Source organism: Sciurus vulgaris, assembly GCF_902686455.1.
Source record: "Sciurus vulgaris genome assembly, chromosome: 3".
Classification (NCBI taxonomy): domain Eukaryota; kingdom Metazoa; phylum Chordata; class Mammalia; order Rodentia; family Sciuridae; genus Sciurus; species Sciurus vulgaris.
The window spans coordinates 140,011,917-140,039,490 of NC_136463.1; the positions used below are offsets into that span (position 1 = coordinate 140,011,917).

Below are 27,574 nucleotides of genomic sequence, written 5' to 3' on the forward strand. Positions count from 1 at the left end.
TCCTGCGTGGGCGAGGGAAAGGGTTCCTCTTGGAGGGATGGACTGGCTGTGAAATAAAGCTATGAAATTTATTCATCAGAAATAATGATAGAAGACAGAATTATCTTAAGAGCAGGGGCATGACGATTGATCCATCCAGAAAGATCTGGCTCTAACAAAGGAAGGAGCCCAAGCTTGCTTTATTTATGGTGGTACAGATCAAAGGGGACCAATAGGAGCTTCTTCCAAGAAACACAGGATTGGGGGAGGAGGTAAGCAAACCATTTGGCTCTAGCAGGTCACTCCCACATCCAGTGGTGGATTTGAACTTCAGTGGTGAACTAATGGGATAACCGCATGACCCGGGTGGTCTCAAACAATTATTAATTGTGAGCTCCTGAGGCCAGATCCTCTGATTGATGGCTCAACTATGCTTGGTTCTCATACAAGCCATGGATGGCTTCCTGCGTGTGTGTGTGTGTGTGTTTTCCTAGTTGTACTTACTTTTATCTTTCTTGCCCCTTAACACCATTTAACATCATTGCCCCCACTTCCTAACTTTTAAAAATACTTTCCTTCTCTTGGTTTCTCTGACACCATACTTTCCTGATTTTTCTTTTTCTTGGCTACTCCTTTGAATTCTGCTTTCATGGCTCCTCTTCTACTCAGTTCCTAAATGATGGGGTGTCCTTGAGCTCTGTTCTGGACCCCTTTGTTTTCTCCAACCATATCTTTTACCTAGGGGTGCCTATCATGTCCTGTGACCATGAATACAAACTATATGTTGTAATCCCCAAATCTGTATCTGTCTCTTAGTTCTCCCTAGATTTTTTTTTTTTTTTGGTGCTGGGGATTGAACCCAGGGCCTTGTGCTTGCAAGGCAAGCACTCTACCAACTGAGCTATGTCCCCAGCCCCTCCCTAGATTTTTAAAGGCATCTACTCAAACTATTTGGCATTTCCTTTTGAATGTCTAATAGACTACTCAAAATGAAAATGATCCAAATAGGACAGCTGTTGCCGTTCATCAAAAAGCACAAACAAGTAAGATAAGCCAATCCCCCAAAACCAAAGGCTGAGTACTTTCTCTGATAAGTGGATGCTGATACATAATGGGGTTGTGGGGGTGAACAAGGGAAGAATGGAGGAACTTTGGGTTTTGTAGAGGAAAATGAGGGGAGAGGAGGGGCCAGAGAAGGAAAGCTGGTGGAATGAGACAGACATTATTACCCTATGTACACGTCTGATTACACAAATGGTGTGACTCTATATCTTGTACAACCATAGATATGAAAAGTTGTACTCCATTTGTGTAAAATGAATCGAAATGAATTCTGCTGTCTTGCATAACTAAATAGAACAATTTAAAAAGCACAAACAAGCAAACAAGCCTAGCTATTCCTATATCTGAGTGAATGTCAGAAGCTTGTCCTGTCTTATACGCCTCTCCCCAAACAGGTTTTAGCCTTTCTCTTTGGCATCTTCCCAATCCATCTTCATACTTTACCCACACTATTCTTTCTATTTATTTATTCCATATATAGAGACATTTCTGTTTGTACCTTAGTGTTTGTGTGTCCTCTGCTTATAATAGTCATCTTGTTGATTTTCAAAATTACCTCTTCATTATTCATATTTCAGCTTTAATGTCATTTCTTTGGTGAGTCCTTCCCTATTTTAATTACCTGCTTAGTATTTATTATTGTCTTTTTTTTTTTTGGAGTACTGGGAATTGAACTCAGGGGCACTCAACCACTGAGCTACATCCCCAGCCCAATTTTGTATTTTATTTAGAGATAAGCTGCTGGGTGTCATTTGTTTTTTAAATGATAATTGAGTGTTGGGGAAAATTTGTTTGGGACGAGAATTTTCAGCAGGACTTTAACCCTTGGAGATGAAGGATGGGGTTCAGAAGGGGGCATCTAGGCAGAAAGAGGAGCAAGGAAACAAAAAGAAGCAGAAGGAACAAATCATCTACTCTGGAGCATCACATATAGAGAAGTAAAAATTCCTACTGTACAGTTTTATCAGGGTAGATATAAAATAACCCAGTGTTGAAGTCTACAATGTTTGTGATAGCACGTTGCTTCAAAAATTATTATAAAAATCCATTAAACTTTCAGTAAATTGAATTGTCAATGCTCTTGGTAGATTTTGATGCCATTAAAACATGCATTATTTTATGACATTGAAATTAGAATTCTGAAAACAAAAAGTTCATAGTTTACTTGGAAAGTAAATAAAATAAGCTCTGCAAATTCCTTTTCTAATTACTTAGTAAACTATTTACTGTATAATTTAGTGGTGTATCCTAAATACATTGAGTTCAAAAGTTGATTTGGTCTGTGACCTTTAGCTTATTAGCATACAGCATCAAGAAATATGTTACCATTGGGCTTAGTGATTCACACCTGTAATCCCAATGGCTTGTGATACTGAGACAGGAGGATTGCAAATTTGAGTTCAGCCTCAGCAATTTAGTGAGGCCCTGTTTCAAAATAAAAAAAAGGGCTGGGGATGTGGCTCAGTGGTTATGTAACTTTGGGTTTAATCTCTAGTACCAGAAAAAAAAAAGAAAGAAAAAGAAATATGAAATAATAACTTTTCTAACTATTTTGAGCACACATATTTGGACCACAAATATGACTTTCAGAAGTAAATGAGAAAAACATTGCTTTTAAAAGCATAATCTACTACTGTGATAGAATATGTCTGATTAATTTCGATCAAAAAAATTTTTTAAAAGTAGTTAAGATTGAACCCAGGGGCACTCTACCACTGAGCTACATCCTCAGCACTTTTTATTTTATTTTGAATCAGAATCTTGCTAAGTTTCCCAGACAGGCCTTGATCTTGTTGATCCTACTTCCTCAGCCTCCCAAGTCACTGGGATTATAGGCATGCACCACTGTGCCTGGCTTAATTTTTATTAAGGCTTAGAAAGTGATGTTGTAATTTTTTGGAGATTTTTTATATCTTAGACTGAACCTTTGGTTTCAGGCCTGTGCTCCCTTGTACCACTGGAGGACTGAGCTGAAGCAGGAGAGAGAGCCGGTTGGAACTTGCTTCCTTCAAGATGGAACAAAGACTGTTGAGTATGCTCCATGCAGGTCAAGTATGTACAGGAAATTGTACCAGCCTTTAATAAGAGGGGCGGGAGCCTAGTTTGTTGAAAATCAGTGTGCGAATGTGGGTGTGTACGTGGAATAAGACATGCAGGTTGTGAGAGTAAAATGAAAACAACATACTAATGAGAGAAATTGCAAATATGAGGTAAGTAAATTGTTTCTAACAACTCTTTTCATCTTTGTTAGTGATGATGAATATGTGATTTTATAACTCTGGAATTTAATTATGATTTATCAAAAGGTGCTCAATTGAGCTCTCTACCAGAGATGGGGGACTCTACAACTAAAGATTTTAATTCAGTAGGAATAGGTCAGACCAAAGTACCTGCATTTTTAATAAACTTTATAAGGTAATTTTGGTGAATACCAAAGTTTGAGAACCATTGCTGTAGATTAATAATGATGCTAAAAATAAAAACTATGTCAGTTTTTATAGTTTAGGAGTCTTAAGTGTGAATTCCCAATCCTAACTCAAGAGTTTTTAGGTAAATTAGCCACCAAAGCAGGTGATGTAGAAGTTCTCATGCTTTTCAACAAATACTAGTTGAAATTTCAAACAAAATTAATGTTGTGACTAACCACGATTTCAAACACTTAGAATTTTGCTTATGCTTTTCCAAACTGCACATCTTTTTTGCCCTCAGACATTCCAGTCTTTTTGCACCCCTACTTTTTGTTGAATTGACTGCTACTCTAAATCCTGTTTTTACAAAAAGCATAAAAGTAGAAGATCAAGAGGCTGGAGTTGTGGCTTAATGGTAGAGCACTTACCTTGCATGTGTGAGGCACTGGGTTTGATTCTTAGTACTGCAAATAAATGAATAAATAAATAAATAAAGTTCCACCAACAACTAAAAAATATTTTTTTAAAAAAAGATTAGAATGCCTGGTCTGTGGGAAATAATTTTTCATGATGTCCAAAACCACAGATAGAAACAAATCCTTTGTGTTACTATGTTTTTTATACATACCTATGATAAAATTTAGGTTATAAATTAGGCACACTAAGAAACTAGCAACAATAATTACTAATAATGTAGAATAACTATAACAGTATTCTGTAATAAAAGATGTTTAAAATTTATGAACTGTTTATTTCTGGAATTTTCCCCTTGATATTTTCGGACAGTGGTTGACTATGGGTAACTGAATCTGTGGAAAGCAAAACCATGTCAAGAAAGGGAGACTGCTGTGTGGTATTTGTACCTGGAACCCTTTTAAGTTTTTTCTTTTTATGTCCCTCTGGTCACCAAATAGTTGAATAGGGAGAATTCATAACAAAAGTACAACATGTAAGACTTTTCATGCTAGATTCCTTTTCTTTGTGTGAAGCAACATGTAGTACCAGATCTAAGGAGTGACTTGGTCCCCAAAATTCTAAGTAGTTGAATCTCCAGGAAACTGCACATTATTCCATTAAACACTTATTTCTTCACCTACCACCTAGATTCTACCTATTGTAAGGGGGAAGTAAACATCAAAAGAATGTTACCCACTGATCCATTTAATATGTGAATAAGGATTAGGTCCAAGAGCACCCTACTAGACAGGATGGAGGAATTTGGAAGTTTCATCTTCAGAGCTTCATGCCATCTGTATTGTTGTCTTTGTGTTGGGTTTTTGTTTTGGGACTGTTATTTTTTGTAGTGTAGAGAAAAATCTGAGGAATAAATTTTAATTTCTATGTTGGGAAAATGTTCTTATTATGGGAAGATAATTTTATATCCATGAGGAAGTAGCAAACTCTAGTGTGCCAGGGTACAATTTATCATTTATACAACACACACACGAATACCCTTATTCTCATTTGAGAACTATAGCAATAGATTCAGACACTTCTTATGGTACTGAGTGGTCAGGTGAGGATTTGAACCAAGAACTGCCTTTTTTTTTTTTTCTTCTCTTTTTGGTGCTGGAGCTTAAACACAGGGTCTCATGTGTGCTAAGCACAAGCTCTACCACTGAGCTGTACCCACAGTCTCCTAGGTCTGTCTTGTTCCAAATGAAACTTTCTCCTGCATTACTAACAACAGAAAATGCTTTCCATTTCAGTTGCTTTGGTTTAAAACACAGCATTCCTGCAAGGAATATATCCTGTGTCTTTCATAAGAGTAGGTTTGGATAATTCCAGAAATGAGAGAGTACACAGAAACCTCCTGAAAATGTGCATATTATGATATAGACAACTATATATAAACAACCTTTGTATTATATCTATTGTAATGGCAAGTTTTTGTTAACTCAACTTTTTAGTTTACAGTCTTCTTTATCATCTCTATCAATAAAACTCCACATTTCAAAAAAATGTGCATATTAATGATTCCTTATGGATTTGACACATAATGCTTTTACTTACTTGGTTTAGACATAGAAACTATAAAATAATTTAAAACACTGTTTTCTAAGGTATTTAACATCTAAATCTGATCGACAAACTATGGCTTGTGGCCGTTTTTGTAAATAGAGTTTTATTGGAATATAGCAACACACATTCATTGGTGTGTTATCTGGAAAAGTTGAATATTTCCATAGTTGCCACACTGTATGGCCTCTAAATCTAAAATATTTATAATCTGTACCTTTTTTGAAAAAGTCTACTGAACTCTGACTTAAATAATAAAACCTCAAATCTTTCTTAGGAAATGCTTGGAGAGCAATCTTATAAAACCACAAAAGCAAAGTGATTTTTTTTCCCCCCAAACAGGCCTGGCTTTCAGTTACCCTTGATTATTGTACGTGCTCTTTGATCCAAACTTGGCCTGTGGGCTCGAATTAAGAGGGGCAGCTTATTCAGAGGAAAAAACTCAAAAGTTAAAAACTTAAAAACCTGAGTGATAATTTCAAATTCTGGTAATAATTAACATGTAGCTATGGGTTATTCACTTAACTCCTCCAGACTCTTGTTTTCTTATTAGTAAAACCCTAATTCCAACAAAGCATGCCAGAGGTACAGTTTTTATATTTTGTATCCTCTGTATTTCTTGATGATGTGGGTTTTATAGGACTGTATTACCAACTTCTTGATAACTTTTCTTGTCTTGGTTGTATTTAGTTTATGGGTTTTTGTTTGTTTCTGTTTGTTTTTTGGTTTGGTTGGTTGATTCATTTTGCTTTTAGCATGACCTATGTGGACACTCTGGACAAGGAATTTCCCTGTCCGGTATCAGTTTTCCTTGTTACTGATTACGATTGCTTCTGACTTTTCCTAAGTGTGTCTATGACCATTCTTGGCATTATGCAATAGACCAGATGTCCATCTGTTCTAGAAGTGGTGAACCACAAATCATATGATGTAAATAATCACTCTTTCAATGCCATGTATAGGCTGAGTCCTTTGTTCCTTCTGTTCACTTTTTGATGATAATATTATTTGAACATAGATTTTCCCAGTTTTGGTTTCTAGTTCCTCCCATTTTTTTTAGTACTTAGAGAATGATAAGTACATTGCTGATTCAAGATAGCACAGCATAGTAGTGTAGACACGCCTGGATTCAGGTCTGTAACTCTTTATTTAATCTAACTGATTCACCATGTCAAGTTACTTAATTTCCTTAAGCATTAATTTCTTTATCTGTACAAATTGTGAATGATAATATCTTCCAGGACTGCTAAAAAAATTTAAAAGGAAATTCTGTGTAAAATGCTTTGACATCATATCTAGTTCACAGTAAGAGCTTCATAAACACTAGCTGATCATACTGTTGTAATCAATAGTATTCATGCCTACAGTGTCATTACAAGGTGCGACAAATGAGAGAAGTATTAATCGTCTGTAGTAAAACAAAACACAACAAAATACAACCTTCATTGAAATATATTCAGTGAAAGTTTTTGGAAACACACCATTCAGTATGTACCTGTTAAGGCAATTTTAAGGAATAGTCACATGTTTTAGCTGGGTGTGCTGGGAAAACAAAGCAGAGAGTTGTACAGTATGATAATCAGAAAAGAATGTCTTTATAAATATCCTGAAATAGTTCCCCAGATGCAGCTGGAATAAAGGAAATAAATGGCTAACTTGAGGTTAGAGCAGAATTCCTTGGTATGATTCACTAGACGCTGGAAATCCCAGCCCCACATTTTCCCACTCCCTTCTGGTTAGAAAAATTTACATTGGGGTAGTATTACACTCTTGTGGACATTTTCTAAAAAAAGATTTTAAATGTAGATAATTCAGTATATAATCTTGGGGCATTTCCCAGGTTTAAAAATGGGTTCACAATTTTTGATGGGATTATTTTACACAAAATTCTTGCAAGTTGTCCTTATGACTAAAAATATATACTTTTGGTTCCTATATGTGGGTGGCTAATACTGTAATAAGTTTTTATATATTTGTAACATTGGTTACAAGAATTATTTGATAATTGAAGGATGGTGCTTTCCATTGTTCCTTATTATCTTCAATATAAAACAAGGAGAAAGTTTTTTTGATTCATCCTTACTTCTATTCTTGGTAGAGTATGTCTCATGATTAAAGTTAATTTAAATTAATTGGCTAATTATTTAATTCAGAATTGGTCTCTTCTGAGAACCACAAAAAGGGAAAGGTAACTACAGAAGAGCAAAACCACTGAATCTCCTATAGTTGGGAAATACTTGAAGATGTCATGTTTAAAAGTATTCACTCTAATTAGTTCTCAGTTCTGAACATGTTGTGAACATAGTTTCATATTTTGTTCTTCATAGGACATTTTAAGTTTGGGCCTTGCCATTTTATGAAATTCTCAATTATCTTTTTTATGTAGTTTTTATTTTTAGTGTTGGTATAAAATTTATGTATGTGAAAGTATGTGCTAGGCACGTATGTATCTCTTTGCTAAGTTATTTTTTATTTTTTTTGGTACTGGGGATTCAGCCTAGGTTCACTTAACCACTGAGCCACATCCCCAGCCCTTTTTTTGTATTTTGTTTTAGAGACAGGTTCTCACTGAGTTGCTTAGGACCTTGTTAAGTTGCTGAGACTGCCTTTGAACTGGCGATCCTCCTGCCTAGCCTCCTGAGCTGCTGGGATTACAAGCTTGTGCAGCCACGCCCAACCTTTGCTAAGTTATTCATAACTTATTAAAGATCTAGCAACAGTGGGTGACAGGAAGAAAGAGGCATTTCTGATGGCAGTTTTTAAGTTGCAGGTGAAAACCCATTCGTGTTTTATATATAATGGGACACAACTAGTAATTTAAAAAAAAAAATAAGAATGAAATACAAAGTAGAAAATGTTGGAGTATATATGTGATAATAGTAATATTATTTTGTGAAATTTTATTTGTTATGTCTTTAACATTATTTTACACATGATATATGAAGGGTTATGAAATAAACTGTAATCTTGCTGTGGGTTGTGGTCAAAACAAAGAAATTTGAAATTCATGCTTATAGTTGACCTTTCTGTTCGCCAGAAAGTGGTCCAGATATTCAGTATTTCTCTGTTTCCAATCTGAGGAAATGGTGCTGATAAACATGCATACTAATCTTTATAGAATGAGATGACAGCTTAGTGCCTGCGTGACTGACCACAGAAACTAGTACATTATCTTATCTTATAATTGTAGTGATAGCAGATTTTTCTCATGTTTTGTTTGTGTTGTTTGTTTTGGGGTTTGTGTATATTTCCGATCTTTTTATTTTAGAAAATATTGATGCTGATGGACAGGGATTTTGTCAAGGAGGATTCAGCATTGATTTTACTAAAGTAAGTTCTTATTTAAAACTGAATGAGATTCAGATCTACCTTACCAATAAACTGTGCTTAAAAATAAATTGGTCATTATTTCAGCTTCTTTATAACTATTACCTGTTTAATAAAAATAACTGATAACACATTCGTTTTGACATTCTTTGCCTTATATTATTCCCTCCCTAGTAAACATTGCTTATTTGAAATAGGGAGACATCACAATGAGAATGGAGGAAAGTAGAAAATCTTCTCAGTAAATGATAGGTAACTATTATAACTTAATATTAAATTTTCCATTTACATGAACTTATGGAATAAAGTTTCTATTTTCAACTGAAATTGTTTTTTCACAAAAACTATCAATGGAAGCTTTATTACACAATTATACAAAAGCCAAGAAGCACAATGTTTGCCATTTGTGTGCTCGTAAGTGCCCAGGGAAACTGAGGCGATTTCTTAATTGTAGTGCATCTCATATCCAGGGCTCTAATATGCCCTTCAGATTTGCTAGCTTTTATGTGCTTTTCTAAAATAAAATTTCCTTTTATATTTTCAAAGTTAATTTTTCTGAAGTACTTGTCTTTATAATTTTTTATTTTATTATTTATTTGTGAGTTATTTAAACATTTTGTATCTCAAATTGAAATACTAATCCCCTCTAGAGAGTTGTAAAACCATATTGATTAAGAGTGAAGCTTCCTTGAAAGCTTACTTTGTAGCTTTCTTGGAAAATGTGAACAAAGAAGGGTGCTGTAAATTTATGAAAACTAAATTCGTGATGATGGAGTGCTAATAAAGCATTTTCTTATTTTTTAAAATATCATATTTTATATTCGTTTTTATTTCATTAGTTTTTTTCTCAACTGGATGCCTATAATTATTGCTAATCCTCCTTATGTAATTGATTTTTAATTCACTTAGTTTCATATTACGTTAATAATAATTCAAAATTTAAGGAAGGCAAACAGAAATAAAGTGTATTCATAAATATTAGGCTTAAACTTGCATGATGTATTTTCAAATAGGTTATTCTCCAGTAGTTATTTTTAAAATGTGTTCATGTTTTCTGTACCTATGCTTATACAACTGTCCCCCCCGGAAGTATTCTCCTACTGTGCAAGTCATTGCTAAATTAACTGTTTTCTTTCTTAAACCCATTTCTGAAGAAAGCATATATTTTAAGGTGAACAATTTGGAATAGTTTTTTATATAATCAGGGCAAGAAACTGTTGAAAGCCTGAAAGGGATATGTGTACATTTGGAGTGACTAAAAAAATTTCTCTTGCCTCCAGCAAGAAGAAATTTCGAACATACTGTGCTCAAACATAAAATACCTCCAATTAAAGCTTTACAGTTTGTTACAGATGTAAGAAATGCTAGTCAAGTATAATTTATAGAAATTTACCCTCTAACTTTATACCTGTTGTAAGACACTAAAAATAGTATTCCTTTAGCAGAAAATTCTTCACTGATATTTAGATAAACTTTCTTATGAAATTACAAATCTAATATACAATATTAAGAAGCTACTTTTTTGTTATAATCCAATGATTCTTCATGGTAGTACATTATTCAAAACACGTAGAACATCCAAGTTCTACATAAAAAATGTTTTCATATTTTCATACATTAAATGAATGTATTTATTAGAACTTTCCTTCTTAATTTTCTTTTATAAAAGGTACAACAAAAATCACTAAAACTAAATTAGATGAGTTTGAACATTTTGATATTATTTGCTTTTTTTATATATAATAGGTATAAATACACACATAAGTATTTTTTGTGCTTATTACAATGATTTCTGTTTTTAAAGTTTCTTGTTTTTAAGTATACAAACTTTCATTGTTTGATTCAATCTAGGCTGACAGAGTTCTTCTTGGTGGTCCTGGTAGTTTTTATTGGCAAGGTAGGTTAATACATTTTAAATTATGCTATACTGCCTGTGTGTTTCTGATTCGTCTAGTTTATATTGCAACTATGAAAATTTTCAGTTTTAAAGACAGAAATGTAAAATGTGATTTAAGTGTATGAACATTGTTGTTACCCAACATTTTAAAAAGTATAACATGAAATATGATAAATAGGGGCTGGGGAGATAGCTCAGTTGGTAGAGTGCTGGCCTCACAAGCACAAGGCCCTGGGTTCAATCCCCAGCACCACAAAAAAAAAAAAAAAAAAAAAAAAAAAAAAAATGTATATATTCTTAGTTGAAAATAATTTTTTAAAGTAAAATATAAAATAAGGATATAAGATTTAAAATAATTTATCCTGATCCTATGGGGTATGTATTTTTGTGTGTCGGTATTCTGGAAGCCATGACACCCCACAATTGGTAGGAGTGGAACCAATCTGTATAGGCAAATTGTGGCATTCTGACAGCTCGGAGTTTCAATAGAATTTTGAAATTGCCCATTAGAATAATTAAAGGGTTATTTTCTCATTAATCACTGAAATCAAGATTACTCTCTAAGTGTTGGGGACTTTTTAAAACAGAAGATCTTATTAAACTTTTTTCTGAAGTACAATTAAACTGGCATTGACGGAAGATAAAAACCGTATTTTTCAATCATTTGGGGAGGCCAAATTAAATTACCATTTGAACTAATGTGTAACAGATCATTACTGCTGACAGTTTGAAAATAGGTAACAATCTATTTGTTTTCATGTTTGATTTATCATTAGAGATCACAATTATTTATTTAGTCAATATAATATACTGACATGATAATTTCTGCTAACAATGCTGTTTACAAGATCATAACTCTCTTGTTTATTAGCCTTCTGATATTCAAAGACTGTCTGTGTTTGGAAGAATTGGAAAACCTATGAGTTTATTGACTTGAAAGTATTTTGTATTTCTGAATTTCACTTTTATGTTCTGCACTGTGTTTTCCTGTCTTGGTTCTTTGTAGGAACCACATGCTTGCATTAGATTTATAGAAAGAGAAGCCGGAGATTTGCTGAAGGAGAATGGGGTGGAAGGAAAATAAGAAGGAATGAAAAATAGGAATAAATAAAAAGTTAGAAAGGGAAGCAAAGGAGGAGATGAAGAAAAGAGTATGTGAGACATACTACCTGGAACAGCAAAATTTGAATTTTCATTAATTATCTGTCTGTTGGGAAGTGATCTAAGAATATTATAATTGAATTTTACTGTTTAAAAACAAAACAGTATTCTAAAGTGCATATAGAAATAACAGGATGTTAATATTTTCTTGTTAGATATTAAACCATGGACTTGTAGCCCTGGGCTGCGTAGCTTTGTGGTACAGCACTTGCCCAGCAAGCAGAGGAGGCCATGCCTTTGGTCCCACCTCCTCCTTTAAGAAAAAACAACCAAACAAGGATTTCCTGTTTTGTATTATTGAGTGTGTCATTCAGTAGAGGGAAAGGAAGCAGCTGATGGGTATGCCTGGGAACCAAACTGAGAGGGAACCTAGATTTTATGATTTTTCAGGACAGCAACTCTTTTTTAGGAGTTACAGTTGTGGATGTTTTTAAATGACTTGTTTTTTTAATGCCTTGAGTATTACACAATATATTTATATGTTTCCATTTAATTATATATTAGAACAAATAGATACTATATTTATTAGAGTTTTATTATAAGTCATCTATAATATGTGACTAAAACTGTGAGGCAATTGGCAGAGAATATTTTGTTTTAATAAGATTAAAAGGAACAGGTTTCACCCTGGATAAATAGGTACTTTAAAATGAATTGTTTCATAGATGTTGGAATTGCCTCTGTATAGAAAAAATGGTAATGTTTTATTCTAAAGAGATGATCAGTTTCTTCTGTTCTTTGATTCAAGAAATGTTTACTCATTTATTTCGGTTTTCAATATTGTTTAGGCACAGAGGTTAAACTAGTAACTAAGAGAAATTTCTTTTGCCTCATGTGACAGGACAGATTGGATTCAGATCAAAAACCTCAGCTCTTAGGTGTTTCTTTCTAAAACAGCAGAAGTCAAGATTTTTATGGAGATGGTGTTTAATAAATCAGGCAACCTTTCTTGGGGCAGAGGTAGTCTGATTTTTGTGTAGTCATTTGGATTTCATGTCCCTCTAATAATTTAAGGTTGTGAGGCAAAGTGAGCTCCCTTATTCAGGTTGCTTCTTAAGGATGTTCAAAAACTAGTTAAATCATTTGAAGCGATTTTACTGATCATAAAGGTAATAGTATTTAATCATTGCAGTAATTTGTTAAAGTTTTTATGAATTTCTTTGGGAAATAGTCCTTGATTTCATTATTTTGATTTTTTATTAATTAAGACAAAACCTGTGTTCTTATTTTTTTATTAATGGATAACAATGTTAAGTACTGACTTGAATAGAAAAAGTTTTAAGTTAAAAAAATCTCAAACTACAGATTTAGCATTATCAAAGAGGTATTAACAATTGTAAGTACAAATATCTAATATTGTTTTCTTTCATGTATGTAATATCCATTGTCTAGATCATAAAGTTCCCACTAGAAGGTCATTTATTACATACATATATATGTGTATGTGCATCGTGTGTGTATGTGTGCATATATGTGTTTGTGTATATATATATATATATATTTTTTTTAATTTATTTATTATTTTTTTGGCCAGGTCAGCTCATCTCGGATCAAGTTGCAGAAATCATATCTAAATATGATCCCAATGTTTACAGCATTAAGTATAATAATCAATTAGCTACTCGAACTGCACAAGCAATTTTTGATGACAGTTATTTGGGTACGTAAAAGCAAAATATAGACTCATTTTTATGGAAGTGTTGTGTTTGTCCTATTGTTTAAATAAATAAAAATCTTTTATGTGAAATAGATTAAGATTTTTTTTAAACCATAAGGAATGTACAATTTCAAATTGTTATTGAGTACTTAGGTTGTGTTACATTTCAGTGATTGAAATTGAAGAGTGCAGTTGTTTATATGGTGATAATAGTAGTAATGGCTAACCTTTCAGATGTGCTCACTGTATTCTGGGCACAGTTTTTAGTGTTTTGTGTGTATTTGCTTATTTAATCTTCAGAAGTCTATGAAAGTTCACTTTCATTCTCATTTTGTAGGTGAGAACACTGAGGCACAAAGAGGCAAAAGCACTTGCCCAAAGTCATTCATAATTTGCTCTTCTGAGATTTAGACCCAGGTGGTCTGTCTACTGCACTTTCAGACATTATTAAACTACAGTTTGTGTCTTGGGGATTTATTAACATTTGTTCTCTCTCTTTGAATTTCTCTTTTATCTATGAAAACAAATCACACTCAGCAGAACTAGTACTTACTGATTGAGAGAATCCATTTCCTCTTTGTGGCGAATTGCAAATTTACCCTGATTTTAATGGGCTCTCTTTTGTAAAGTAGATAAAACAGTTTTCTTTCTCTATACAGATACTGTGAGTGTTTTCTTTACAATTTCATTTGTCATACACATTATGAAGCTGTTACCCCCAAAGACAAAACACTACCTTGTTAAAGGAGTTACTTGATAATATTTTGAAGGGAAGCTTACTTAAGAAGTATACTGGCGGTAATCCTTCCTGCCCTCATGGTGTCTCATCTTTGGTTCCCATTTAGGTTACTCAGTGGCTGTTGGAGATTTCAATGGTGATGGCATAGATGGTATGAAGTGCATGAATTATGTTTAATTCTTTAAAGAATTTAAATCAAGCATTTGAAACATGTGACACTGAGATTTTTTTTAGCAGTTTGAAACTGTTGGTATGGAATTTAAATAGAAGACATTAGGAAGAGTTAGTACACTGAGGAGAGTCCCAATGGGTCTCTGTTACTTTTTCTCTGTTGGTCACTCAAGTGCTGCTGTGGGCTTTGGTGTCTTTCCTGTCCCCACCACTGTCAGTGATATCCTCAGCTCCTTCCTCTTTGCTTTTAGCAAATTCCGTGCTCTGGGAGCATTCCTTCTTTATCTAGGTCTGATGTGTTACCCCTGGGCAAGTCGGTGAGATTGTCATTCCCTTCCTGTGTCCACCAGTGTTCCTTCAGAACTTAATGCAGCAGTCTCAGACTTTGCCTAACTTTGGTTGTATTTCTGTGCTGCTGCCATCTCTACCCCATTTCAGTTTGCTTTATATTATTTTTCATTACTGTAAGCATAACTTTTTTTAGTTTATAGGTTACTTTATCTTAATTCTTGCTTAGGAAGATTATAATGACTTGAGGGTTCATGTGCATATATTTGAGTCCTCAGTTTTTGTGTTTTTCAGATTTTGATTTGTATAGTTTAAAATGCCATTTTTTTATGGAGTATCAATTTTTAAACATCTCTTATGTCCTACTAATATAAAACTAAAACAATATTTTAAACTCTCTTTTTACTGCTTCTGCAGTTTCCAGTGTTGGTCTTAAAAATGAGTGTTTTTTGTTTTTTTTTTTTAATGTATTCTTCGTTGTTCTTTTCAGACTTTGTTTCGGGAGTTCCAAGAGCAGCAAGGACTCTGGGCATGGTAGGAGATATAAAAATTACTTCTAAAAATCTGTGTTATCTTTTATTTTACTACATATACTTCATGTATTTATGTTTTTTTCTACACAGGTGTATATTTATGATGGAAAAAACATGTCTTCCTTGCACAATTTTACTGGTGAGCAGGTATGCTTTAAAAAATGTCATCCTTCTTCCATCATAAAAAAGTATATATTCATTAGAGAAATTGTGGAAACTGAAGTATGAAAGTCAACTATCATCCAGCCCAAGAGATAATCCATCAAACTATCATTATGATGTATTTCTTGTGTGTGTGTGTGTGTGTGTGTGTGTATGTGTATAAGCAAAAATTGATTTGTTTAAAATTTTTATGTCTTGCTTTTTTCACTTAACATTTTATCTTCATCATTTCCTAATGTTTTAAAGCTTTTCTTTGTGATATCTTTATATCACTATATATAGTATATAGATATAAATATTATAGAATTAATAATTCTATACTATTTAAAGTTATAAGATAGGCTTTATATGTTTAACTTACCTTTGCTTTAGCAAAAATAATTTAAGCAAAACTTTTGCTTTTTTCATTGATTATTATGACTTTTTTGCTTGATTTTTTTCTTTTTTTTTAGGAAATAAAAAAAATCAAATTGTACACCCATAAAACCACAAAAACTTCCTTTGTGGAAGTTTAGAAAGATTTTTCTTTTCTGATGACAGTAAATTTTCTGTAAGGAATGATCTATGTCTTAATTTTATTAGAGTCAAAACAGCATGGCACAGTTATACATATTATAGATATTGCAAGCAACCTTAATTTGCACTATATGAAATAAAATATTCTCTAGTTAAGAGGTAGGATTTTTAGGCACTAGACATTCTTTTTAAGTATAGACATTTTATAATATTGTATATCTCAGAATTAAATAATAAGTTGTCAACGATAAAGAAAAAATTAAACAGTAAGGAGAATAAGAAAGAAAAACACCTCATTGTGGTTTGCAGCTCTGAGATCCCAGCCGACATCCTCAGCTGAGAGTTTGGTTTTAGGAGAGGATTGATAGGATGAGGAACTAAAACCATGGTCCCCAGAAGCCTCTTCCCATCTGTGTGGCATTCAGGGTGGATGTGCAACACAAGTGGCCCATAGGTGATTGGTATTTAGGGTTATTGCAGGGGTGCTGTCTCTTTCTGCTGTTGTGATTTCTTTGGCTCAAGCAAAGAAGGGTGTCCTGTTTGATGCCTGTGGGTGTCTCTGGATGCTGGTATGCCTTCAGTGAAGCTTCCTTTATTCCTTCCAGCTATGTTGTGGAGAGAGGGTAGGAAAGGTGGGCTTTGGATGATGACAGACCTGGGCTGTCCATGGTTTGTTTGCTATTGCATTGGACAAAGCATTTACTCATAACTATTTCGTTTCTTATTTATAAAGGCAGGGATGTGGCATCGTTGTGAGAATCACATGAAAATATTTCAACCACAGTGCTCAGGGCCTCTGAGTAAATGCCATCCTTTCTTTATATTTTCAGGCCAAACCCTAAGGCCTGTGACCATTATTTGGTTACTTTCGAGTCAGTACATCAACATGGTACCCCCAACACTGTGTACTTAATTTCACAAGCTCTGCTCTTGTCATCAAATACAGAACACACCTTTCACTTTTCTTCATTACCCGGTATCAACTGAAAATAGATCATGTGAGAGTCTCACTTATTTCCTCCTGATATCTCAGCTAATCAAATTTTAGAAGCATTCCTAACTTTCCTTTTTCAGTTTGTATACTTATTCTTCACCCTACTCATCTTTAACCTGTCCTCTCTCCTAGTTTTGTTTTGCATATGGGCCTCTCTTTAGAACTTCCTTTTCACATGTATTTCTAGCCAGGCTACTCTGACTGTGATGGGCACTAGTTCCCTGTGGTGGAAAGGACTCTCCTTTTATCTATACCTAATAAACCTATAATAAACTCACACCCATTTCACCATGCATAATTGAAAAGCCAAACCATCTGACAAGTAATCGATTGAAATGAAAAACAAAACCATCTGACAAGTAATCAATTGAAATGTGAGACAAAAATGAGCTCCTTGCTATATCTTTCCAAACAGTAATTTCTTTAGTAGTGATTTCATAGGGGAAATCCAGTTATTTTCTATCATTTATAGGTGTTGTCTATTATTCTCACTGCATATATCCATATATATATTTATATATATTATATATATTTATATATATTATATATTTATATATATATTTATAATTGAACCCAGTAAGTTTTATATATATATATGTAGATATCTATATCTATATATAGATATAGATATATATCTATATCTATTTTATATATATATGTAGATATATATATGATTCAATTAAAATGTGTGTTTGTGACCATCTGTCCTTCTGATAGTGTGTCTGTCTGGTGTGTTTTGGGGAATGCAGAGGGGGTGCTATAATAGGCCTGGGAAGGAGACTTGTCTATACTTGGGCTTGTAGCACATGTTGAAGACACTGGAATGATGTGTGTGGAATATTTTTTCCCATAAATCTAGCAAAATAAACAAGACTCATTAACTGATTATCTTTGTTATGTGATAAACAAGAGATTCAGATTGGAGCCCTTAAGTGCCGAGAAAAGAGTAACCATTTCTGTGTGACACATGTAATGCAAATATTGTCTAAGCTAGTTAAATGAAATATAAACATTTCATTTTCATCTTTGTCTTCAGATGGCTGCATATTTTGGATTTTCTGTAGCTGCCACTGACATTAATGGGGATGAGTAAGTTTTAAAAAATGTTTCTAAAAACTGTTTCCTCTCATGTTTATGAATGCTATACTAAAACTAAACATTTTTCCTGTTGTTCCCTGATCCCCTTCCTGCTAATTTTTTCTGTCTATTTATGGAAGTAATTTGGAACAACCTTAATCATGAATATTAATCAATCTCTGTGCTGGTCACAATTTTTTTCAGTAGTTTATATAACAAAAAATTAATTGTAGGAACTACTTGTAGATTTTTAAAAGAACTGAAGGAAGGTTTGATTTTGAAATAATTGCTTTGATAATTTGGTGCTTCAGCACAGCCATGAGAGAGGTACAAAGAGGGAAGCAGTATTTTAATGAGAAAGAAATGCTTGCTAATAGATGGAACTCAGTCTTTCTCTGGTGAGAAGATTTTGTGCTTTTAGTTACGCAGATGTGTTTATTGGAGCACCACTTTTCATGGATCGGGGCTCTGATGGCAAACTTCAAGAGGTGGGGCAGGTCACCGTGTCCCTTCAGAGAGCTTCAGGAGAATTCCAGACTACAAAGCTGAATGGGTTTGAGGTCTTTGCGCGGTTTGGCAGTGCCATAGCTCCTTTGGGAGATCTGGACCAGGACGGCTTCAACGGTAAGATTGAAATCCAGCAACTGTGGGTTCCTGATTCTCTGTGTCCACCTGGGAAAAGTCCTAGAACCGCATCTGCAAAAGTTTGCATGAGTAAACCTTCATGGAAAGATGGAATGTCACTGAATGACACACGAAATTTGAAGACAGAATGCCTTTTTTTTGTTGTTGTTAAAGATCAGAGTGAAGTTTTCAAAAATCAGCTTTTCTGAGGTATTTTTCATGAAGTTTCAAGTTAGAATGTCAGATGGTTAATTTTTGGAAGGAATCTTCATTCCCATGGAGCCCAGTGCCAGCTGCTGATTTTTCTCTCTGCCTCCTGCTAAACAGTAGTGCCCTCTACTGTCCATTCAATTACAAGTGAAAAAACAAAACCCAAAAAGTGCTCCCAGGCACATTGTCAAGACAGTGCTAATTCTAACTCTAATCTTACAGGTCTCAGTTGCCACTAATATTTTTAAAGTCATAACTTTATTGTGGCTAAGACTTTCTGAGCCAGGCTCTGTCTCTTCATGGAGACGTGTGGAAGGTCCATTGTTTGATTATAGTATCATTTCAATAGCTATATGTATCTTTAAAAAGCAAAGTTGGCTTTTACTATAGAACTCTTTTCAGACACATGAAATATACATTACAAGTTACCAAGATTAAAAAAAAAAATACTATTAAAAATCTCTCTAGGGTCTGGGGTTGTGGCTCAGTGGTAGAGCACTGGCCTAGCATGTATAAGGCACTGAATTTGATCCTCAGCACCATAGAAAAATAAATAAAGGTATTGTGTTTATCTATAACAAAAAATAAAATTTAAAAAAAATCTTTCTAGGAGTCATAGGATAGAGAGATGAACTGTTGGTGTGTTTGTATAATCAATAGTGTTTAGGAGTATGCTTTCCAAAAATGTAAAGGAAATTAATTAAGAAGAACACTTCAAAAATACAGATGACTCTTATTATCTAGTGGAAAAAGAAGCGTTGCTTGACTCTGGGCTCTACTCCTGCCTCGTGGGTGGTTGTATGTTATGCAAAGTATCATCTTGATTAACTCTAGAAAATTTCACCATTAGTGAAAAACAGGTCACAGGCACACTGCTTTTTAAAAGAGAATCTGAAAGATTTTAGCCACCAAGATAACTTAACATCAACCAAAAGGAGCTATGGTAAAAGGCTCATAATAAAACATGAAAAGAATACTGTAAAACACACAAACCAGTACTTACTGATAACAACTACCACCTAGAAAGTACAGGGCCATATTTGAGGTTCTACTTTGCAGAAAATGGATGAGTTCTTTACTGGGCCTCTGTCTCCCAGGCTTTTTGGGAAAGCCCAGACTTGTTTGCTGCCCAGGGTATTCTAGCCAGTTTGTGGAAGTTTCCTTGATACTGTGATCCAGTCAATTATCTCATCCTTCTTATTAGATTTTTATTATAGTGTATTATCTGCCAACACAACCAACATAAACAACAGCTAAAATATATTGAAATTTTACAAGGATTTTATAGAGATCTTACTTCCAGGTATAGATACCATAGAGGGTATTGTTGGTCTCCCAGGGTTTCACCTTGGGTCCTATTGTCCCAAGTAGTAGATTTTGAATGACAAGGTCTTCAGTGGAAGATTATATGAGCCGTATTTGTGTAAATTTATCATTAATTATAATATAACCTGGATCCATTTTTGTTCATAGCTGATGACATTAAGTGCCTTTGCTCCTATATTTCTGTATTTCTTTCTACTTACCCTGGTCAGGCAAACACTAGGTACTGTTAAGAGGGTTATGGAAGACAAAACAATAAAGTATGTTCCATGATTTTACATAGTTCCAGGGTAATTTCGTGCAGGTTTTGTCAACATCTTTTCAGAAAAGCAGAGTGGGGAAAAAACCCAACCAGAACAGAGCAACTAAAATGATCAAAGGAGGAAATCAATTGCATGAAAATACAGTGCTTTTCAAAAATGACAGCCAAGGGAGAAGATAATAAGCATGTATAAAATATTGAAGGGTTTAGAAAAATTAAAGATAATTTGTAATAATAATTTTAGAGCCATCTTTTATTGGGAACTTATATTTTAATAAATACTTTATTTTTTTTTTTTGTGGTGCTGGGGATTGTATTTTTTTTTTTTGTGGTGCTGGGGATTGAACCCAGGGCTTTGTGCTTGCGAGGCAAGCACTCTACCAACTGAGCTATAGCCCCAGCCCCCAATAAATACTTTCTTAATCATGTATCGATTTAGAAATTATACTTATCTTTTAAAACTTCAAAAAGAATAAAAGAGGGACTCTTAAATAATTTAAATACTAATTTTTAAAGGATGGTACATTCTTAGTTCCCATTAAGACCAAATCTTATCCTAGGTGCTGAAAATGATCCCATGTTTTCACATATCCATTTCCTCTATTTAAAGACATGAGCCCACCCATGTCCTTAAGTAGGGACAATGTATATGTGAAAACTACCCTAGAATGTGATCATCACAGTGTTTGAGAAATTCCTGGGCCTAATGGTCTCACACAAAGTGTGAGAAATCAAGGTATCTTTGGTGTCTGAGGGGATGTCACTGAGGAGGCATAAAACAGTTTGGATACATTAAGGAGCTGGAGCAGTTTAGTGTGGCAGATACAGAGGGACCATTACATACAAGTGTCCTTGATCTCATGAAGCTTGGTTTAAGGAGATTCATAGAGCAAGTAAACAAAAAAATGAGAAAATGCAGGTAGTAATAGTGACTGGGCTTTGTTTTCAATTTTGCAGATAAGGTAATGTGATAGAGAATTCCAAGATAGTACAATAGAGTAGGGGTACAGAGAGGGACAAGTACACTGCTTCTTAGAGTGACCAGGAAAGCCCTCTTCACAGGATAGCATTTGATATGTGATCTATGACAAGCAGAAGCAGCAAGGCTTGAAAAGCTGTGAAGCAAAAACTGGGGCATCTGGGGGTGGGAAGGACAGTGGAGTGAATCAGACATTACTACCCTATGTGCATATCTGATTACAAAACTGGTGTAATTCTGCATCATGTACACCCAGAAGAATGAGAAGTTGTTCTCCATTTATGTATGATATGTCAAAATGCATTCTACTGTCATGTGTAACTAATTAGAACAACAACAACAAAAAGCTGTTCTGACAGAGGGAACAGCAAGGATCCAACCAGAGATTAGCTCATTGTGTTTAAGAAACAGAAAAAAAGCAGTCGGGGATTACTGGGAAGAGTGGATGAAGCAAAAAGGAGGGTAGAGAGGGTGGGTAGGAGGAGTGAAATTCTCAAGGTGAGCAGAAGACATGCCAGGTCTTACTCTAAATGCTTTGGGAAATAATTGAAGGATATCAAGAAGCAAGTGTCTGGGACAGTAAAGTTAACACTGACCAGCTCTGAAGAGAATGGGCCATGGGGGCTATACTAGAAGTGGGAGGCCACCTAAATGGCTGCTCTCAGGGTCCAGGCAAAGCATTGCAAGGGCTTCTCTTGGGTGGTAGTAGAAGAAACAGAGAAGTGGACAGGTTTATAATACATCTTTTTTTTTTTTTTTTGCAGTGCTGGGGATTGACCCCAGGGTCTTGTGCTTGCGAGGCAAGCACTCTACCAACTGAGCTATATCCCCAGCCCCATAATACATCTTTAGAGTTCTGAAAGGTCATAGTGACTCCTTGGTATTTTTTTTTTTAAGAATTTTAAATTGTGTTTGCTTGTGTCATTTCATTATAAATTGAGCAAGATCATGACGAAGTCATAACCTTCAAATTTCTGAGCTAGATTTACTTCTGCTTTGAAAAACAAAAGCTGTGCATAGCTAAATAAACTAGAAGTTTGAGAACTAAAGTGATCTTAAATGAGTCTTTCGACACATCCTTTTCCTACTCTTTACCTCCTAATTTAAAAAATGAAGCATTTGAAGTCTAGAAAAGTTAAATGGTTTTTCCAGGGTCAGATCCAGAATATCTGGCTCTGAATTAATGCCATAAAACATAGTTTTGCTTGAATCTCCTTGAATTAGATTGTTACTGTTGAATAAAAAGTACTCTGTTGAATTTTAAATCCATATTTATCATGATCAAGAGTACTATAAATATTTTTTTGTTTTTAAAATTATGCATTATAATTATACATAATAGTGAGATTCATTATGCCACATTCATATGCGCACATAAGGTAATTGGATCAGTCTCATTCCCCAGTAGGGTTCTATAAATATTAAGATCACCATGTAAGTAATCCTAAGCACTAAGGCTTTCTTTTCTGTCTTGCCCATCCTCTTTTTCCTAAATCATTGTTCCCCTTCTCTTTTCTTCTTTCCTCCTCCCTCTCCTTTTCTTCCCACAGATATTGCAATTGCTGCTCCATATGGGGGTGAAGATAAAAAAGGAATAGTTTATATCTTCAATGGAAGATCAACGGGCTTAAACACAATGCCATCTCAGATCCTCGAAGGGCAGTGGGCTTCACAGAGCATGCCGCCGAGCTTTGGCTATTCCATGAAGGGAGCCACAGACATAGACAAGAATGGATATCCAGGTGCTTTTCTGTAAATGCGTGTGACTCATACACTTCTTCAGTCCAAATAGCAAAGAGTATTAATTACCATTCTCTTGATTTATATTATAAATCATTTCAATTGGATATTCCAAAGCATCGATCAGGCCTCCCCTGTACTGAAGATACTGTTCTCATTACAGGGGACAGGAAGAAAGGCAGCTGTTTCCTGGTGGTCTGCAATTTGAAACACTTAACTCTGAGTTTGTTTTATTGTCTTGAGGTCTATAACAAAATATCAGAAAAATGTTGTAGAAGCTATAAACAAAAACCAAGTGCTCATTCCAAGTTTTTAAATGTTAGCCATTGTTTTTGTGTTTAATGATATAGCATTTTCATGCACTTGAGTAATTAATGTGATTTTCTTTTTTTTTTTTTTTTTTTTTTGTGGTGCTGGGGGTTGAACCCAGGGCCTTGTGCATACGAGGCAAGCACTCTACCAACTGAGCTATATCCTCAGCCCATTAATATGATTTTTTAAAAGATAAATTATTTATTTAATAGGGCTTGTTAGGGACACAAGCTAAGTCACTATGAGACCATTTTCTGAATGTGGAAAGAGATTGAGGAAGGTTATTTGCCCAAGCTTGCCTACTGGGTTAGTCTATTAGAACAAGCAAAACCTTTCCCAGATTCTTACATACTTGGACTATTACAATGGATCCAGGATCAAAGTAGTTCTTTTCTTTATATATAAAAAAAAGAGACTATAGATGACCTTTGTTGTTGAAATAATTAATAGACATTCAGTATACAAGCATGTTGAAAGGTTTATAGAAATAAGATATAAAGTTTATTCTTATCTATAAGTTGACATTATTTCCAGTTTTATGTTATAATAAAATGTTTATTATAGAACTTTTAGAAAATACAGCAAACCATATTTTTCCTATGCATTCATACTATTTTATTTATTTATTTATTTTTTGGTACCAGGAATTGAACCTGGGGCACCTACCACTGAGCCACATCCCCAGTCCTTTTTGAATTTTATTTAGAGACAGGATCTCACTGAGTTGCTTAAGGTCTCACTGCATTGCTGAGGCTGTGTTTGAACCCATGATCCTCCTGGGATTAATGCTCTGTGAACTGTTCATTATATATTTTTTTCCCTTAAAGTATCAGAAACAATTCCCCTTTGTATTTTTCTTCTGAAACATGAATTTTATGTTTGTCTCTCTAATAAATAGCTATAGCATATCTAACTTACCTTATTTTGGGGCATTTATATCTTTACATATAATTCTGTTGCATACCTCTGAATATTTCCTTAGGACAAAATTCCAGAATTGGTATGTCAAAGATGTGTACTTTATGAACAGCCTTGAAACACATTGTCAAATGATAATCCCATTTCCTCTACAAAATGGCTTTTGTCAACTTAAAAACACTCACTAACAGTAAAAAAGGGATCATTTTCCTACACTGAGCCTCTTTTAAAATAATTTGGAGTACATATAGATGGATAATATTACTTTGTTTCAGTTAACAGTTTTTGAATATTAATGAAGATAAGCATTGTTTGTGTTCTTACTCTTGGAATTTCTTTTTGTCTTTTTTTCCTCCTTTTCTATTGAGACATGGTTTCTCTTTCTTTCATTACTTCATTTTTGTAAACTTGTGCAGCACCTTAAATATTGAGGATTTTAACTCCTTAGCTCTTCTATACATTTCCCAGTTTGGCCTATTTGCATCTTTGGCATAGAGATGTTTTGAATTTTTGTGTAATTCAGTCTGTCAGTCCTTATTTGCTCTTGTATGCTTTTCTGCTTAGAAAGGGCTTCCTCAGGTTGTGCCTGGATATACTGTGAAATGCAACTCTGGTTTCATTTTTTCTAAATCATGGACCAGTTATGCCACTTATGTATAAAAACTAATGTGTTTCGTTCTTGCTGATTTGAATGCTGCCTGCTTTCATATTTGACATGTGTATGTACTTTCTTGGTTTTGTTTCTGCAACAAGAGAACTGGGGGGAAGTTTTTATAATGAAAGTATAAATACACAGGCATCTGTAAAGCTTTTGCCTTTGGAACTGTATGTGTTTGCTAACTATACACCTCCTTTTTGCTGCTCTTTTTATGAAATAGCCAATGAAAAGATTTCTATGTACCTGAATGAAAGTCTAGTTTATGAGCAGCATTTGCCCTGATGAACGCTCATTATACTTTCCCAGTGTTTTCGCCTTATATATCTTATCTCACAACCTTTTAGTTCTGAGAAAATACTTAAATCTTATGTGCATTATGCATTTCTAGAATGATATCTAAACTTAAAAACCCATTATTATTAACATGTTTTCTCACTTTTTCTTAAGACTTAATTGTAGGAGCTTTTGGTGTAGATCGAGCTGTCTTATACAGGTATGTTTCATGTTCTGTACTGTAGGAATTTTTTTAAAATTTATTTTTTATAGGAATATTTTGAATTTTAAAAAATTCTGTTAAGCCCCAGTGTTTGAATTTCAGTTTAATTTTCTTAGAGTAATAATAAAATTTGTTCTTTCTATTCAAGATTTGCTGTAGGTAAAGAATATTTTTATACAAGGAAGTCTCGAAGAGAACACTGTAGATTTTTTTATTTAGAAAAATATTCGGAGTTTTCCTTCATTGTCCTTAAATTTTGTTCAGAGACATTCTCCCGTGCTTTTCATCTCTCTTTAAAAAACGTTATGGATAGGGACTGGGATGTAGCTCAGTGGTAGAGTGCTTGCCTAGCAGGTACCAGGCCCTGGGTTCCATCATGAGCACGGCTCTCTTCCCACACCAAATTTATGGGCCTGTATTTTCCTATAAGACACAGACAACCAATCTGGTGCTTGTGGCTCAGTATTCTGTGACCACAGTGGGTATTTAATGAATCCCCAAATGAACATTTTTTATTAGAAAAATATGTAAAAATTCATATCTCTCCCAATTTTATATACTTTATCAATTTTCTGCATTTCATCAATTTCTCATGCCTTGTAATATCAACTGGTATCTCACTCAAGTAAATTAATATTTTTGTGGGTGGAGATTAAGTATAGTAAGAAAACAAACATCAATGTTAGGTGATAGAATTTGTGATGGATCAACCTAATTACAGGTATGAGGGAATGTGTGTACATACAGATTTCAGGGATTTATCATTTTGAGGCAATCCCTTGACTTGAGCCTACTATGGTTTTGTACAGAATTTAAACTTGAACATTTGAATTTTGGAAAACTATATTTACAGGTTGCTTAACACTTACCCAAAATGCTTGAGACCAGAAGTGTTTCAGATTTTAGAATATTTTGGATTTTGAATAGTTTACCAGTTCAGCATCCCTTATCTGAAAATCAAAAATATGAAATGGTTCAAAATCCAAAACTTTTTGAGTATCATGTTGGTGTTCAAAAAGTTTCAGATTTTGGATTTTTTGAACTAGAGGTGCTTAACTTGTATTTTAATTATTTGTTCTAACTTTAAAATTTCTGTTAATGAAGTAATGCGTGCATGTGGTAAATATTGAAACAATACAAAAAAAGGCATAGAATAAAAAATATATTTTCTCATATCAGTTATTAGTTTTTTAGGTATGCCCTACAAAAAATACTCTGTGCATTAAAAAAATCATGTGTCTACATGTATGTGTGTCTGTAAGCATTCTTTCTTTATTCTGATTTTTTTTTTCTCCTACTACAGTTACATCTTGTGTGTACCTTAGAGATTATTCCATGTCAGTACAGATGGATCTATGACACTCACGTTACATTGTGTTAAGTAGGGACCTTGTAACTTATTTAACCATTCTGCTTTAATGGATTGAGTTCAGATATGTTGGCTGATTGTCCCACTTTTCTTGGAACTGAGCAGTTGGCCCAGATGCAAGACTTTCAGTGCTGAAATTGGGACAATGTTGGGCAAACTGAGGCAGTTGGTCATTTTGCACTTAAAGTTTGTTTCTATTTTTTTTTTGCTCTTAGAAAGAATGCTTTAGATGTTGCACTGTATTGGGGTAAATGTGAACCTAAAATGCAGAGATCAATCTTAGTTTGAACTTAAGTTTGAACTTTTTTCTTCCTTCCTTTTGTTTTAAAACAGGGCCAGACCAGTTATCACCGTAAATGCTGGCCTTGAAGTATACCCTAGCATTTTAAATCAAGACAATAAAACCTGCCCATTGCCTGGGACAGCTCTTAAAGTTTCCTGGTAAGAGTATTTGTTTAATAATAGTTATAATTAATGGTTTAATTAGTATAAGAACAATTAAAAATTAAGATAGCAGGGCTGAAACATTCCTAAGGCAATTTCTGTGGATATACTCCATTTTTATGCCATAGATTGAATTATAGAAGTGGTGTTCCAAGGAAAATATCCAGGATGCTCCAGAAATACTGAACAAATTACTGTAAAAGTAATTTTTAAAGAATTATGTATGGTCAATGAATATACTTAAAAAGA

At 34.1% G+C, this 27,574-nt stretch overlaps 1 protein-coding gene across 3 annotated transcripts in view; it reads left to right on the plus strand.

The window, feature by feature from the left end:
• ITGAV (integrin subunit alpha V) overlaps window positions 1-27,574 on the plus strand; it is an 81,454-nt gene that overhangs the window by 26,427 nt on the left and 27,453 nt on the right. For 2 of the 3 annotated variants that reach the window (XM_079132979.1, XM_079132978.1), the window contains exons 4-15: window positions 2,979-3,093; window positions 8,737-8,798; window positions 10,647-10,692; window positions 13,388-13,513; window positions 14,356-14,400; window positions 15,199-15,242; window positions 15,332-15,388; window positions 17,950-18,002; window positions 18,412-18,614; window positions 22,939-23,130; window positions 25,464-25,509; window positions 27,215-27,322. In XM_079132979.1, coding sequence (XP_078989105.1) covers window positions 2,979-3,093; window positions 8,737-8,798; window positions 10,647-10,692; window positions 13,388-13,513; window positions 14,356-14,400; window positions 15,199-15,242; window positions 15,332-15,388; window positions 17,950-18,002; window positions 18,412-18,614; window positions 22,939-23,130; window positions 25,464-25,509; window positions 27,215-27,322 — 1,097 coding nt within the window. The remainder of the gene's footprint in view (window positions 1-2,978; window positions 3,094-8,736; window positions 8,799-10,646; window positions 10,693-13,387; window positions 13,514-14,355; window positions 14,401-15,198; window positions 15,243-15,331; window positions 15,389-17,949; window positions 18,003-18,411; window positions 18,615-22,938; window positions 23,131-25,463; window positions 25,510-27,214; window positions 27,323-27,574) is intronic. The other variant, XM_079132980.1, reaches the window with a different exon arrangement.